This window comes from Spermophilus citellus (genome assembly GCF_964194105.1).
Source record: "Spermophilus citellus genome assembly, chromosome: 10".
NCBI lineage: Eukaryota > Metazoa > Chordata > Mammalia > Rodentia > Sciuridae > Spermophilus > Spermophilus citellus.
Genome location: NC_138197.1, coordinates 95,424,975 through 95,443,357, shown reverse-complemented (window position 1 = coordinate 95,443,357; position 18,383 = coordinate 95,424,975). Strand labels below are relative to the sequence as shown.

The window sequence follows — 18,383 nt, the reverse complement described above, 5'->3', positions numbered from 1 at the left end:
TTTCCCCTTACAGCAGTAAGGGTTCCCTTAATTAGAGAGGGGGAATGAGACAGGAGCAAAGGACAGATAGTCAGCATAGATAATAAATTATTGGGTTGGAAAGATGGGGCTAATTAAATGGAGTTAGTTACAACAATACCTTTGTATGTATGTATGTATGTATTTTAATGTGGTGCTAAGGATCAAACCCAGGGCCTCAAACATGCCAGGTCCTCAAACATGTTAGGTGATTGCTCTACAGCTGAGCCACAAACCCAGCCCCTTGGGCAAACTTTTATAAACCCTTCAACTTACAATTCAAACGTCACCATATTTTCCTTGTTTACCTCAAGCAGTTAACTGCCCTATTATCTATTCTCCCTCTGCTATGCAAGCAAATCATTATAATTAATTTATCACTGCCATGAAATAAACTGTCACAAACTTAGTGACTTAAAGCAACACAATTTATTATCTTATTGTTCTGAAGGTCAGAAATCCAAAATCATTATCACTGAGCTAAAGTCAGGATAATCTTCCCATCTTGAGATCTTTAACCATCTATTTCTTGAGATTCCTTAACTTCTCTGTATTCTTTTTCCTTACAAGGTAACATTTATATGTTCCAGGTACAAGAACCTACCATGGGGGGGGGGGAGGGTACGGTGGATGGATGGAATTATTCTGCCTACCAAAGGATAAGAATATGTGTAGGGAAGTAACAAGAAACAAAGTCCAAGTTACAACCTTCAGAATATCATGGGACAAGTACAACTACTGGCTGTTTAGTGGGACATTTTGAGAGTTCTGAAATTCACCCTGTGGGTACTAACAAAAGACCCTCTTCTTAACCAAGTTCCTGTGTGCCCTCATCTTAACTAGAACTCCATCTCAACGTTTGTTAGGTCTTCACAGCTCAATTTTAGCAAGAATCATGCTAAGCATCCTGTTTAGGAAGAATCCCCTACCCTGGTTAACTCTTCAAAGAATTGCCCTCACATTAAATTCTCTTTCTCTTTAACAGGCCGGAGGTGATGGAGTTCTAGGCCAGTCATGACCACTTTCCAGCAAGTTTGACACCTCTGTTTACAATGCAAGGAACCTTTGTCAACTAGTGTTCCTAGCTTTGGGCTCCAGGAAAAAAGTTGAAACGACAGGGTATTCATTTAATAACCTCATATACACAAATGTGGTGGCTAATGCTTTCTCATCTAGTATTTTTCTTTTAACATTGTTTTTGAGATTTATCTATGCTGATACACATTGCTCTAATTTATTAAATGCATTGACTAAATAGTATTTCACTACATGAATAAACCACATACATTCTCTTACCGAGACAATTAGATAGCTATACTTTATACTACTGTTAAGTCATAATACAATGAACAATCTTACACAAATTTCATCTATTAACAGTTTCTCTAAGCTGGGTGCGCTGGCACACACCTGTAATCCTGGCAACTTGGGAAGCGGAGACAGAAGGACTCCAAGTTTGAGGCCAGCCTCAGCAACTTAGGGAGGCCCTAAGCAACTTAGCAAGGTCTTTAAATAAAAAGGGCTGAAGATGTAGCTACCTGGAAAGCACCCCTGGATTAAATTCCCAGTATAAAAAAGAAAAAAAAAGGTTTCTCTAAGAGGGCACCTATTAGAATTTATGAATAAATTTTATGACTAAAAAGACTGAGTATCTCCAGCTTTACTATCATTAAACTGCTTTCCAATGTAGTAGAATTAATTTAGACTCTTTACCAGCAATACAAGTTTTCCTTGGGCTGGGGCTGGGGCTCGGGCTCAGTGGTACAGCGCTTGCTCACATGGGTGAGGCACTGGGTTTCATCCTCAGCACCACATAAAAACAAATAAATAAATAAATATATTGTGTCCATCTACAACTAAAAAAATATTTTTTTTAAATATGAGTTTTTCTTTCACTATATTTAGATTTATCTGACTTCTTAACTTGGGGAGATATCATATTTATCTTGTTTTGATCTGTATTCCTCTGCAGCAAAGTGAAGAAAGTTGACCAAGGAGAGACCAACTATATCAATGCTGCTGAAAGTCAGAAAAGAATGAGGACTGCAAGATGACCACTAGATTAAGCAATAAAGAAGTCACGATACTTTGAGAAGGCAGGGGTATATGTCAGATTGGAGATCATTTAGGAAGGGTGGGTGGAAAGAAGTAAAGATAATTCTGACAACTCTTTGGGGGAATTCTGTTACAAATAAGAGCAGAGATATGAGGCAGCAGCTAGAAGGGAAATGGGATCAAAGAGAAAATATGGTATTAGTTTTGTTTGAAGGACAAGAGAAATGCTGAACAAAAACAGATATAAGAGAAGAGAAATGCCAGAGGGAACATGAAGGGACAGAAATTAGTGCAACCAAACATCTACAGTGCCTTTGTGCTTAAAAACTATAAAAATACTGAGGAAAGAATTTCAAGATCTAAGTAAACAGATATATCATATTTATGAACTGGAAGACTAAACATGGCAAAGATGTCAATTCTCACCCAAACAAGGATAATGTAATTTCTTTCAAAATTCTAACAAGACTTTTTTTTTTTTTTTTTGTAGATACAGACAAGGACATTCTAAAATTTATATAGGAAAACAAAAAGATAAACAGCTAAAATAATCTTGAAAAAGATGAATAAAGGAGGAAGAAATAGTCTACTCAATTTTAACACCTACTATGTAGCTACAGTAATCAATACTGTGTAGTACTGACTGAAGGACAGACATATATCAATGAAACAGAACACAAAACCCAGAAATAAAAACACACAAATATGCTCAACTGAGTTTTTACCACAATGTAAAAGCAATTCAATGGAGGAAATGGTGCTGAAGCACTGGACATTCATTGGCCAAAAACAAAAATCAAAAAAGAAAGAAATTTAACCCCACTCTAATTTTTACACTTCATACAAGTTAACTCAAAATTAATTATAAACTTAAATGTTAAAAACAAAATCCTCCCAGGAGCTGGAGTGCTTGCCTCGCATGCACAAGGCCCTGGGTTCAATCCCCAGCACCACCACCAAAAACAAAAATAATAATAAAATAAAGATAAAATTATACCAGGAGTGGTGGCTCATGCCTGTAATCCCAGTGGCTTGGGAGGCTGAGGCAGGAGAATCAGGAGTTCAAAGCCAGCCTCAGCAATAGTGATGTGCTAAGCAACTCAGTGAGACCCTGTCTCTAAATAAAATACAAAATAGGGCTGTGGATGTGGCTCAGTGGTCAAGTGCCCCTGAGTTCAATCCCCAGCCCCCCAAAACTAAATAAATAAAATTATAAGGCTGAATATGGTGATGCATGTCTGTAACCCCAGCACCTCAGGAGGCTGAGGAAGGAGTATCAGGAGTTCACAGCCTCAGCGATTTAGCAAGGCCTTAAGCAACTTAGTGAGACCTGGTCTCAAAATAAAATATAAAAAGGGGGATGTGGCTCAGTGATTAAGTGTCCCTGGGTTCAATCCCTAATACCGAAAAATAAAATTATAAACTTAAAGAAAAAAAAGAAAAAAAAAAACACAGAAGAAAACCTCTCTAATCTAAGGCCAGCCCAGGAGATCTCAGATTTGACAAAAAAAAAAAAAAAAAAAAAAAAAAAGCACAGTCCATAAACAGAAAAAAATGTATAAGCTACATCAACAATTTTGCTCTGATTCCAGGCATGGTAGCACACACCTATAATTCCAGTGGCGCAGGAGGCTGAGGCAGGAGGATCACAAGTTCAAAGCCAGCCTCAGCAACTTAGCGAGACCCTAAGCAACTCAGCGAGCCCCTGCTTCTCAATTTTAAAAAAAGGCTGGGAATAGGGCTCAGTGGTTAAGAGTCCCTCAATTCAATCTTTAGTACCAAAAAACAATTTTTCTTTTGCTCTAAGACACTGTTAGTTATAAAGACCAAAAAAATTAAAATAATGCAAATTACACAGAAATAATTGCAAACCACAACAAAATAATAGTACCTAAAGGTAAAGCCTTAAAAGAGGCAAATAAATTAAAATGAGGTCATTAGAGTAGCCCTAATCCAACCTATTGTCCTTTTAAGAAGAAACATGTATATACAAAAGTGACTATGTGAGGATATTTTGAGAAGGTAGCCACCTGCAAGCCAAGCAGCAAGACTTAAGAAAACCTGACAACACCTTGGGTGTCTAGTTTCCAAAAGTGTAGGGAAAAAACTATTCCCTATTCCTATAGTTTTGGCTATTCAGTCTATGGTATTTTGTAATAGTGGCCCTAGTAAACCAATAATACAAGAATAGACTTCACCAAAGAGGATACATAAATGCAAATAAGTACACTAAAAGAAAATTAACTTCATTAGCCACTACAGAAATTCAAATATGGCAATGGCTTATCATCACATACCTATTGAAATGGGCTAAAATTAAAAAGTACAAATTTGCTTAATATAGTTGTTACTTTGCCATCCATTTTTAGGCCCAACTTTATCTGAAATACGGTAGAACCCTGTCACCACTGGCCTAGTTAAAACTCTCCTTCTTGTATGACTGTTTGCAACAAAGTCCATTTGTTCTTTACCTCAATGACCCAAAACCAATCACACCACACAGCATCTGACCATGATAAAAAAACCTAACGGGCAACACCATTATACTGTAAGTAAGCTCCCTGATTTTCTCCGTTTAATTAGCCAATATGGTTTACACTAGCTAATCCAAAACCCCCCACAGGAAAGTCAACAAACAGTATACTGCCATTGACCCAAAGATATCCCCTCTCCATCTTTCACCCTCTTCCCACTTTCTATTGGCACCCTTTACCTCTGGGATATGTAATAAATTTGTTGCATAAATTCTGGTTTCACTATCTCATGTCTAACCTGACACACATACCTGACCTTAATCCCCCTCCCTATCACCGCCCCCTACCAGGACTCTCCCAGAGATTAGTTACAAGGAAAACCAAATTAGAAAGAAGCCATAATGACAGAAATAATAAAGCGACAACACCAAATGCCAGTGAGGATGCAGAGAAATAGGATCAATCACTACACACTACTGGTTGCAATATAAATGTATAGCCACTCTGGAAAACAGCTTTTCAATTTCTTAAAAACATTAATATACAACTATCATGGGAGAGATGGGGATATAGCTCTGCCACAGAGTACTTGTTTAGAACGTTCTAGGCCCTGAGTTCCATCCTCAGCACCAAAAAAGAAAGAGAGGGAGGGAGAAATAAAGTAAACAACTACCGTATGATTTGTACTCCTGGGTGTTTATCCCACAGAAATAAAAACTTATGTCTACATCAACATCTGTACATAAATGTTTAATAACCAACCTGTAAACAACTCAGATAACTTACCTTGGATAAGTAGTTAAAACTGTTATACATCCATATCATGATATCATTCAGTAATGAAAAGGAATGATCTACTGATACACATACAACCTGATAAATCGTGAGAGAACTAGGTTGAATGGCGTTGGGGGGGGGGGAGCCAATCCCATATGGTTACATATAATTCCAATTATGTAACATTCATAAAATTACAAAACTATAGAAATGAGAGTAGATTAGTGGTTGCCAAGGGTTAATGAGAGGTTGAGAGCTGGAGGGAAAGACCATATGATCATAAAAGGACAATAGAAAGCATCCTTATAGTTACAGAAATGTTCTGGACCTTAACTATATCAGTATCAGCCTCCTGGTTGTAATATACTATAATTTTGCATACAGTTACAACTCAGGGAACCTGAGTAACAGGTCCAGGGGTCCTGGTTTGTTGTTGTTTTTTACACAAATGCACATGAATCTGTAATTATCTTAAAATGTTTAAAGTTATCAACCTAAACATTTAAAACTTGTTCCATTTATAACTTAAATACACTTCAATAAAAATAATTGTGCAGTAAAAAACATTTTTTAAAAGATACACAATTTTTTAAAACACTGTGCAGACATATGTTATCAAACAGAACTTTCTGCAATTATGGAGACATGTTTTATAACCCTGTGTGGTCAATAACATTAGCTAGTAGCCACACACAGCCAAATGTACCATGACCGAAAACTAAATTTTTATGTTACTCATTTTAATTTGAATTTAAACAGCCATGTGTCCTTTGTTATCATATTGGATAATGAAAGTCTTAACAGTAAAAAAGAATAGAAAAGATTATTATGTGCTAACATCGAATGTGTCCAAACATATTTAGAAAAACTTTATAATGTACTATTTATATAATAGAAACAAAACAAATTATATAAAATATTTACACTTGCACCAAAAATTAGTTGTTACCTCTAAGGAATAAGAGAAGTATGTATTTACTGGAGGCAAGGACCTCTGGGACTATTTAAATGTATGAAAATAATCATGTGTCATTGATTCTTAAGACAAAAAAAATAGTGTGAGGGCTTAAACTTTTGGTACCTTGAAAATTCAAAACATTATTCAATGATATGAAATAAATTAAGTATTTAGTAGTAAAGAAAGTAAGTTTACATGGATATGTATGTAATAATGCTAGATTCTAGTGTATCAAAATTTTTTTCTAAGAATGTCCATTTTTTGGATGTGATTACATTCAATTACAAGAAAATGGACACAAATAAAAAAAATAAGTTTAAATAATAGGAGCTTTTGGAATCAAGTTAATTAACTTCTTACATAAATAACTGGAAAATCCTTAATATTATGAGTGCTCAAAAAGAAAACAAAATTTCCTTTGAAATCAATGTCTACAATTTATTAATGATTAGACTTATCAAATATGAACAAAGACTAATGAATAAATTACAATTTCAGTGAAGGTACAGTACAAATAAAATCTTCAAGATACAAATAAGATTAACAATAGTGTTCATCTTCTCTCAGAATCTTGAACTACAGGAAAAAGTAGTGATTTTAAGATCAATAATACATAATTCTATTTCCCAGGTACTGTTCTAAACTTCAAATATTTAGACCAAGAATTTCATAGAACTAAAGATGCTGTTGACTAAGATGTACCATTACTGTAGGTATTACAAAGAGAAAAAAAAAAAAAAAAAACACTGCCAACTGGACTACAATACTATGCTGTATCACTTAGAATTTTTATTTACTAACTGGAAGATTTTTTACACTAATTAACAGATCTTTTATAAACTTGTTTAGAACGATTTTAAGCATTTATCACTGTTTGGGACCTATCAAAAGGAGAAAAATAAAATTACTATATTGGTAAAACTTCAAGATTGGCCTTTTTTGAATCACTGTTCATGCTAGAGTTACCAATCCCCAAGTTATTCATTACAATACTGATTATGAGCTACCAGGAACACTAGAATACAGTATTTCCTAAAATAATATTGCTATTATCTCTGGGATTTTTTTTCTAAGCTAATATACATTCTACAAGCTTTGATGATAGCATTTCCTTGATTTACCAGCATATCATCAGGAAATCATATTTTGTCAAATGTTTCTCAAACAGACTGCTGACTGAAATGGAAGCTGCAGGTATGCAATTATGCCATCAGGAATAACCACAATTCCCTTCACAGGCAATGATAACTAATCACTAGTGCTACTTAACCAAAGTAAGAAGAGTATTAACTGTAAAACACAAATATTTTTCAGAGATTGAGAAATATATACATGTTAAAATCTATAACATACAGTGCATTAACTCAATCTCACAAGAACTCTAAGGTAGATGCTGCTATCTCTATTTTTCAGGCAGGAAGACTAAGGTACCAAAGGTGAATTAATTTACCCAAGATGATGCAGTTACTAACTGTCGGATGTTATACATCATTCTCCCAGGAATATACCCAAAACACCAGAATGCAGACCACCAACAAATCTTTAGACTGATTTACAAATAATACAAATGATGGCAGGACTCTTCAAAAAGGATTAAACCTGAGACACCTATAAATAAATCAGCACCACCTGTTCTCTCTTCAACTTTTGTCACAGAATTAACACTGAGAATATCTATTTCCAATCCCATTAACATTTAGGGTTATTCCAAAGAAAATCACCTTCTTTCAAAGTTAATGAAATATATTTTACCTTATTATTAATTTCCACTAAGCAGGAGAAATAATAGGCTGAAAAAAGAAAATTTTGATGTTAGTGATGTTGAGAAATTTTCATGTTGAGAAAGGAATACTTATACACTGTTGGTGGGATTCTAAATTAGTATAACCACTACGAAAATCAGTATAAAAGTTCCTCAAAAGACTATGAATGGAGCCATAACACTACTCTTAGTATTTATCCGAAAGAATTAAAGTCAGCATACTATAGTGATACATGCACACCCATGTTTATAGCAGTGCAATTCACATAGCCACAAAATGGAACCAGACTACATGTCTGTCAACAGATGAATGAATGAAGAAAATATAGTAACATAGTATATTTACACAAGAGTTTTATTCAGCCATAAAGAAGGATGAAATTATGTCATTTGCAGGAAAATGGGCAGAATTGAAGAACAACATGTTAAGTGAAATAAGCCATACTCAGAAAGTCAAGGGTTCTATCTTTTCTCTCGAATATGGAAGCTAGAGAAAAATGGGGGGCGGGGAGAGAATCACACAAAAATGGAAGGAAACCAGTAGAGTAGAAGGAGATCAGGGGAGGAAAAGGAGAGGTAATGGGAAAGGAAATTGATTTAATTATGTTATATGCATGTACAAACATATTGCAATGAATCCCATTATTAGAGATATAACTATAATGCCCCAATTTAAAGAAGGGAATTTTAGCGGGGAATGATGTTTAAAGAAATGTAATTTTATTATTTCAAGTCAAAGGGTTGCTGAATGTGCCTTAGAACAAGTGCCAAAAAAATGAATCTTCCCTAACCTTCAACATCAAGGAAGAACTGGCTGGGGATATAGCTTAGTTGGTAGAATGCTTGCCTTGCAAACACAAGGCCCTTGGGTTCGATCCCCAGCACCACAAAAAAAACAAAAAACTGCTTTTATACTATATTATTATCAATAACAATAATAGGGTTTTGAACAGTTCATCATGTACTTTGCAGAACTACAGCAAAAATATTTGAGCAAAGCTTGGAAGAACCCAAGATATCCTTGTATAGACCCAAACAATGAAATATTACTCAGTGCTAAAAAAGAAATAAGCTCTCAAGTCTGATAAGGACATGGAAAAACCTGAAATAAATATTATTAAGTCAAAGAAGCAAATCTGAAAAGCAACATACTCTATGATTCCAATTATATGACATTTTGGAAAAGAGAAAACTATGAAGACATTAAAAATATCAATGGTTACCTCAAAGAAGAGGGACAAGTGAATAAGCAGAGCACAGGATTTTTAGGCCAATTAAATTATTTTGTACGACAATGTACACTTGTTCCTCAATTTACAAAGGGATTAGGCCCCAATGAATTCACCATAAGCTAAAAAAGCTTTAAATAAACCTAACCTACAGTATCATGAGAGTATTCCTATACTGTTGTCCAAGAAAAAGATCAAAACTCAGTATCTGAAGTATGGTTTCTATTGAATGCATATGGCTCTGACGCCATGTTAAAAATTTTAAGTAGAGGACCTTCTGTAATGATACACACACATATATTTGTTAGAACCCATAAAATGTAAAACACCAGGAGTGAGCCCTAATGTAAAGGATGGACCTTGAATGATGATGTGTCAATGTAGACTGACCTATTACAATAAATGCACCACTCTATTGGTATATGTCGGTAGTGGGTAAGATTATGTAGTTTTACAGGCAGGAAACTTATGGGAACTTCCTGTACTTTCTACTAATTTTTGCTATGAATTTAACATGGCTCTAAAAATTAAGTCTATAAAATTAAGTATAAAATATTCTAAAACAAAACATAAATGAATACTTTTGCTATCATAGATAACTAATCCTATCAAACAATAATCAATTCTACAACTGTATCATCTCTATCACATTGTACTGTGCTATAAAAACAAAAGCAACCTGAATTTAAATGCAATTCTGCCACTGATCAGCAAGATACTTGACTTTCCTCTGCCCGAATTTCCTCAGTGGTGAAATAGATACACAAACCTGGGAGAATTAAATGAATATATATACAAATATGTTTAGGATAATGCCTAGTTCATAGCTATAATTTGGTGTTACCAATTATTACCATTATTTTTGTCTAGAACAGTAAGGAGATAACATTAGAAGTTCTCAATACAAAGTCTCATATATTAAATGTCGAAAGATCTTCCTTCCCCCTCCTATAATAAATGTTTCCCACATATCAAAGTGATATTGGAGATAAAAATAAAATGTTTATCAAAATCATCTGGGAACTTTTTTCAAAATACACATCACAAACCCACATAATGAATTAGAAATTTTGAGGGGTTATATATGGAAACGTATATTCTGACAAAGCTCCCCATGAGATTCTAATGTACACACACATACTCTTACTTCATCCAACCATCTCCCCCACATATATCCATTTATAATGAAGTTATTACATATCAGAGATCAATAGAATTCTGTGTTAAAATATATTTTAACATAAATATCTTAAGAGTGTCTATGCATTGTGTACACCAAAGTTAGTAAACAGTGGCCCATGGCCCAAATCTGGCCGATCACCTAATTTTTATATGGTTTTATAGGAACACAGCATGCTTATTCATTTCCACATTGCTCACTGCTGCTTTCATACATCCACACTGTTGAGTGATTGCTACAGAACTCATGTGGCCCACAAACTTGAAAATATTTACTATATGGCCTTGTACAAAAAACATTTAGCAATTCCTAGTCTAGATTTAATTCATAAAGAATGCTATTCAGTAGCTCAACTAGAACATTTACTGTGATGAATAAGTTCAATGTAATTACAACATCTCTTAAAGTATTTTAAAAACTAGAAGGCTGGAAACAAACCAAATATAGAGTTCTCATAAGAGTATAAAAGACAGAAATAGTTTTAGACTACCCAGCTGTTTTTCCCCCAACTCCAACCAAGTGATCTTGGCCAATTACAGTGCCACAGTCATAGAGTATACATATAAACTACATCAGAACCAAAAATGTCACTTTTCAGTGTGGAAAAAGGGAGAATATGCAGCTAGATTTGAGATATATGGTCAAAAAAAAAATAAAAATAAATAAAGCTGGCATCCATATCCACACTACATATAGGAAAGAAGCTGCTTTCCATTTGAAGAAAATAAAGCTGAAAGGAAGACAGAGATAAGATACAGAGTTTTAGGGAATTCTCATCTCAGGTTCCAAAGTTCTTTGAGTCCAACTGCACTCTTGCCACCTGAGTTTTGGAGTTGAGACAGTAAATTCTTTTTTTTTTTTTTTTTTTAACCCATGTTAAGTTTCAACAGGGTTGCTGACATTTGCAACCAGAGGATTCTCATTAACAAAATGAGGAACTTCTGTATTCAGCTCAAAGGACATTTTTTTTTTCCCTCATGAAAATAGGGGTAGTCACTAGTTTTATTCATCATTCATTAAATTCTTAATAAAGTAAGCGTTCATAATAGAAAATTATTCTTCAAAGCTAAACAAGGGTATAGAATAGTAACATCTCAATAAGAATTTCTTTCTTCTTTTTTTTTTTTTTTTTTTTTGGTATTAGGGATTAAACCTAGTGCTTAACCACTGAGCCACATCCCCAGCCCTTTTTATATTTTATATAGAGACAGGGTCTGGCTCAGTTGCTTAGGCCTCACTAAGTTACTAAGGGCTGGCTTTGAACTCGCAATCCTCCTGCCTCAGCCTTCCTAGCTGCTGGGATTACAGGCAAGCACTACCATACCTGGCTGAAAAAAACACATGATAAAAATTACAAGCCATCTGACATATACAAAAATTGTTTCAGGTACATTTGGCCCTATCATCTCCATATCCTCAACAACAGCACTGAAAATCAAAAAAGATAACCCTTAGACAGTGTCATATTTTGATTTATCAAAGAAAGATTCTATTATATTTAGTATATATTAATTCTCAAAAATAGTGAATTGAGCCGAGCGCAGTGGTTACACACCTATACTCCCAGCAGCTAGGAAGGCTGAGACATGAGGATCCAGACTTCAAAGCCAGCCTGAGTAACAGCAAGGCACTAAGCAACTTAGTGAGACCCTGTTTCTAAATAAAATACAAAATAGGGCTGGGGATGTGGCTCAGTGGTGGCCCAGTGCCCCTGAGTTCAATCACTACTACCAAAAAAAAAAAAAACCAACAGTGATTTGTCTGATACATTTTCAACATGAAAAAAAAATATTGTTTAAGCCTTTACAACAGAATATTACGTTCTTCAGAGTATCTACTACACAGAAGGTTGAAGTTTTATACAATTCTTGAATTAGTGGCTTATAATTCTTTAAAAAAATTTAAATAAAGTTATTATTCTAGGATTGAATAAATATTCCATGGGATTAATTTTTATTTGTGTATTTTATAAATAAAATATTGTCCTGAATCATTATTTTTCAAACTCTAAAGTTAAAATATTTGACATTTTGCTTTTATTCAAGAATTGTCTGTCTGTAATAAAATTGAACAGTAAAATACTACAATGAGATGATGCTTTAAGAGGATTTGCCACAATCCTTGAGGTCACCAGTTAGTACATTTTAATTTTACATGTATTGACTCAGTAGTTACTGAGTATTTTAAAATCTAAATTACAACTATATGACTTACAGCATTTTTTGCTGGGAAAAAAGAAGCATTAGATCCTAAAGATTGCAGGAAGATTTGTTTGAACAAGAACAGATGCCATAACCACCAGAAGAAAATCAACTTCCAAATACATTTTCTGCTTTCTGAAAGTAAATGAGTTAACTTACATACGTATGCAAATATATTTCTCTAAATACATAGTAAGGCTAGAAATAGAAACAAAAATCAGTATCACTGAAGATAAGCCTCAAAAAGTAAATTTTATTAAATCAATGAAGAGTAGATGTTGTGATACTTCAGTTTAATACTCAAACAATAAAAATGATGAGACAAGAAAAGGGATAAATGAATGTAAAATAAAAAGTGTTACCACTTAAAACAGGAGAACTAGGAAAAATGATAGTAGCAAGTTTTGAAATTGAGAGAAAAAAAGAAAGAAAGCAAGAATGGAAGTCACAGGTGATCTAAGCAATCCAGTTGTATACAAAATATATACTCAACCCTCTCCCCCAATGCCCATCTCCTCCAGCCATTCCCTACCTGCCTTCAGTTACCACTCAAGTCGATCACTATTAGGGGATAATTCACTGATTGGGTTAAGGCTCTCATAACCCAATTATTTCTCCTCTAAACCTTCTTCCACTGTTTCACATACGAGTCAGAGCTTTCTGAAATAGAGAGCTCTTAAGACACTCTGGCAGGAGAGGATATTTTGGTGTATGAAAGAGATGAGGTAATTTACAAAAGATGTATTAGTAGGTAAAACAGAAGACTAGTGATAGCAAGTCTGCTAGTCTGCAGGCCAGCATATGGTTATCTGTCCCTCTACCAAAGTCTTTCTTCTAACCATTCTAGAGACAGAAACCTGACACTACTTAGGCTACAATACTCAATTCCAGACTTACTTGGATTCTGTCAAGTGTTTTAAGTGCATATATGTTCCTAACTAGAGCAACACCCTCCGGAAAAATATACACTATTCTTTTTATTATAACTATCTTAATCAGCCTTTTCACTGTTATAACTAAAAGATCTGACCAGAACAACTGCAGAGGAGGAAAAGTTTTTTGGGGGGCTTATAGTTTCAGAAGGCTCAGTCTACTAACAGCCAGTTCCATTCCTCAAGGCTCAAGGTGAAGCTGAACATTAGGGTGGAAAAATATGGCAGAGGGAAGTGATTCACATGATGATCAGGAAACAGAAAGAGACTTCACTCACCAGATACAAAATATATACTCAAACCCTTACCCCCAATGCCCACCTCCTCCAGCCATTCCCTACCTGCCATCAGTTACCACTCAGTTGATCACTATTAGGGGATAATTCACTGATTGGGTTAAGGCTTTCATAACCCAATTATTTCTCCTCTAACCCTTCTTCCACCATTTCACACATAAGCTTCTGGGGTATATATCACATCCAAACCATAACGGTAACCTATAAAACCAAATACAGTGCTATGTACCTAATAGTTAGATGTTCCAAGTTGATTCTCTTAGAAAATCACAATTTACAATCAGAACATCAGAGTTCAAACAAATCTTAGGGATCATCTAGTCTGGCCCCTTTACCTTAAAAGCAAAGAAACTATTTGCAGTTAAATGCTTACTAGCTCAATAGCTCAAGGTCACAGAGCTAGGACTTTCACCCTAATCCCCTGATAAATCAGTTCATCTTTTGCAAAAAGCCTTTAATTCTTCCATTATGATAAACTAATAATCATCTATTTCAACAGAAAACAAAGTAATAGCAACTTCCCTTTCAGGATTCACAATATGCCATGGCTTTTAGAAGGTTCCATTGCCTTGGCAGCCTAGGTCTTTGAAGGCTGTTTTACAAACATTACCCTACCTAATATGATAACTCTAAAAGAAAGGTAATATTAAGTCAATTTTATAAATGAGGAAAATGCAACTTACCATCATGGTAATAAGTGGCAAAACCCAGATTTTCGATTTGACAACAGAAAAACTTAGCTCTTTACCAATATTCTATACTGCCTCTCACTGAATTTACCACAAAAATGCTGAAGTCTCACACAGTCCAGAACAATGCCTGACTCAAACAGGATAAACTAAATTGATTATTTAATTCATTAAAAAAGTAAGGTTCTCATACCCCCAAATGCCTCAAAAAAGAGACTTTCATTGCTCATCTAATTGCATAATCCTCTACGGAAGGTTTCAACAGTGGACAGTTTGCATATTAACTGGAGATTTAAGAAATGGCTGATTTCTTTATTCCACAAAAATTCACTTGTTCAAGATATTTAGTGAAAAACTTTTTGTGATAACGCTAAATCTGAAGATAAAAAGTAAAATAAAAACATTACTGCAAGATCCTATTCCACTAAATTAAAACCCACATAAGCTTCAAAATCACTCACCAAAACCAAAATAAATGTGGTAACACTTCCCTCCTTCTGAGAGAGGAAAAAGAAGTAACGTTAACTGAGTACCTACAATGTGACAGTTCTTAAATCTCAACAGTCTCACTTAATCCCTTAACAGCAAGCAAATTAGGAAACATCTCTATTTTCTAATAAACAAAGTGATGTTTAAAGAAATTATGTGCTTGATTCAGACCACTTAGCTACTTAGGGAAGATTCATAATTAGAATCCAAGTCTGTCTGACCCAATGCTGTGTTCTCTAAAACGTAGTTAAAAGAACTACCACTGATCACCAAGACAAAGAATGGCTTTCTTTCCAAGGGAGACGGAAAGCATTTTTTAACAAAAATACATTATCTCATTTAATCTTCTCAGTGGCCCATTAGTTAAATATTACTATCACCCCATTATTATAAATGATAAAATTATAAATGTAATAGTATGACCAAGAACACACTACTAGGAAGCAGTAGAATACCAGGTCTGTACCAGATATAAGACACTAACCACAGAAAAAAAATACAGAAAGACCCCAGTGCACCATTATGAGCTTAAGGTCCAAATGAATTAAACAAATTATATCTTGTGCTTGTTAGGTAAGAGGGAACAATATATGTGTACACACACACACACACACACACACATCATTTACACCAATTCTCACTTCCAATGATTATCCTATTAAATGGCAACCTGAACACTTTCTCTAAACTTTAAGCCTCCCAATTCAGAGCAATCTCTGAATTTGTTACCAGTTAACATTATTCTTAAAGTGACAAACAACATACTGTTTTACAACACAAAGGTTTATGAAGAATGTATATGAAAATAAACATTTAAGTATATGAAATACATCCACAGAAACAGACAAGTGTTTAGCAACATTTTCAAGGTATCATCTGAAAACTACTATTTTTAGGGCCTAAGTATATAAACCAAAAGAAATATCTCCAATGCCAGTTCTGAAATATTTCCACTATAGTTAAAAAAAAATGTTTAGTTCTGTCAGAAATCCAAAGTAGCCTTTTCTATTGCGTTAGTACCACATTAAAAAATATAACCCAGGGATATATTCCTAAGGAATTGACCCAACTATTTCTGGTAAGCCAAAAGGATGAATGTGCGGGTGGCTGAATATTAATATAAGAGAAGGTGATTGTTATTTACATTTTATTTTAAAAAGAGGAGCTGGCTACAAACCCAGAAATAGAATCATTCTAATGCAAAGTAACCAGATTAGAAGATTTCCATGTTTGTTCACCCCATAACACTGATTTGTTTTCATTCCTGAACCTCAAAAAAACTACCTGACTTCTTCAGGAAGCCACGGCCCTCCATCAGCCCCAGGTCAATGTAGATCATTAAAACCCAGAATGCATCAAGAATTGCTTCCAGGCCTTAACTAGCCCTAGCTCAGCTACAAACTAAGAAGTAAACAAGTACAGAATGTGACTGATCCTAGAGCAGAGAACTGTTTACTTACACGGGAAGATACTCAGATTGTGATGGGAAACGTGTTGCACTCTTCTCCCCTAGCTCCTAAAAAAAAAAGCGGTACTTTGACAAGCTAATGTGAGCGTGGGTCTATTCCCCAAAGTTCTGACCTCTCTTTTTCATCGCTTAAGGACAAATGCTCAAATAAGGGCACCTGGCACAAGGTGCCCGAGATACTATTACGGCATAACGTGGAAGGACATCATTATGGACAAGAAACAGTGAGCTAAACGGAAGGAACAGAGCCACTCGGCCGGCCCGCGAAGGACAAGAACATATCCAAAACAGACGCGCTTCCTCCTCGCCCCCTCGCCCTCCTAGGCTTGGAGGAACACCCGGGGCTCAAGCCGCGGTTCCGGGCCCGGGTCACCTGTGCACCCGCAAGGAGTGCGATGGCAGAGCAGAACCATGCACAGCCCCACCTCGGTCCTCTAGACACAGCCAGGGACTGCGTCCCAGAGCCCGCCCCGGTCGGGCCCGCCCCGCTATCTCCTCCCCCGTTATCCGCTCGCAGCCGCGCTCGGGCCTGGATTTGCCTCCCCACCCTCTCCAAGTTCGGCACGTCCCACTACCCAACACACGTCGGCCACCGCCCTCGGCGAGTCTCGGCAAGAAAGGTCGGGGAGGCAGGGGAGGAATATTCTCGGCGTGGTCCCTCACCTCTGGATGGAGAAGGGGCACGCAGCCCGCTTCGGTATCGTACTCATCGGGGCCGTCCGCCATCTTGGTGTTAAATCCCTCCTCCCGCTGCATGCCGGGAGAAAGCGTTTCACCCTCGCGGGGCTCGGGCAAAGCGGAGGGCGAGCGCCAAGGCAAGCGCGAGCCCCGCCGGAGGCGACGCGGCCGCCTCCTCCTCCCTCCCCAGCCCCCGTGACGCCCCCTCTGCCCCCTCCCCGCTCGGAGGGTGCGGGTCCCTGCGCGCGTGCGCGCAAGCACGGCCGGCCCGGGCGGGAACGCGCTCTGCTGCACTGCGCTGGGGCCAGAGGACCGCTCAGGGCGTGGGCGCCGCGGCCGGGAGGCGGGTCCCCGGCCGCAGGCAGAAGTGTGCCTCCGGCCACCCCGCGGAGGCGGCGCGGCCACGGATAGGTTCGCTTGGGGGAACTAGCGGCGACACGGGAGCCAAAACGGAGCTCCCGAGCTCCAGGCGGCCCACGCCTTGCTCCCCGCTCTCCCATCCCGGGCCCCCTCCTCAGACCCGGGCGGAGCCAGCACCCGGACCCAGGGAGAGGCTCTGGGGCGCTGAGGCTCGAGTCCAGGCGCGCATCGTTCCTGAAGACGAAAGAAGCATCCCTTTCCTCCACAGTCAAAAAGGTCACCTCCCAACCTATCCTGCGGGAGTGGGGCGGGGGGTGTGGAAGAACTCGTGGGACTTCCTTCTGGATAAACCTTTTTTAAATGATCCCAGCTTGCCCTCCTTGGCCTTGCGTTAGTACCACATTAAAAAATACTTAGGAGCTTAAAGCCTGCATTTTAGTAAAACCCAGGAATTCCGAATCGAAGTCTTTTAAACTGAATTCACTGAAGCGCGACCCGGATAAAATGACTAAAGCCATTTTTAAAAGGATATTAGGACTATAAAGGATATTGGAACGTGAAGGGGAGATTGCTTCCTAGAAATGGGCTGGTGGCAGTTTTAGAAAGCATTTGTCTTTGTTTTTAGCTATTAAAGATTGTACATCAAAATAGCTCAGAGGAAGATTTAGCTGAGATCGGGAAATGTTCGTGCTACCAGCCTAATATTAAAGTCAAATCAGCCAAAGACCACCAGAAAGAAGCCTGCGGTCCTACAAAATTAGGTTTATTTGTAAATCAGGAGAAAAGGCACACCAGAGGAACCGAAGAATATGACAGG

The 18,383-nt window shown here is 37.0% G+C and overlaps 1 protein-coding gene across 1 annotated transcript in view; it reads right to left on the bottom strand.

Annotated features, from left to right (window-relative positions):
* The window catches only part of ZDHHC17 (zDHHC palmitoyltransferase 17), a 98,900-nt gene extending 81,477 nt beyond the window's left edge, over positions 1-17,423 (bottom strand). Inside the window, exon 1 of the mRNA XM_081311518.1 lies at positions 17,192-17,423. Within this exon, the coding sequence (XP_081167644.1) occupies positions 17,192-17,284 (93 nt within the window). The 5' untranslated portion in view covers positions 17,285-17,423. The remainder of the gene's footprint in view (positions 1-17,191) is intronic.
* Positions 17,424-18,383: the final 960 nt, after the last annotated feature.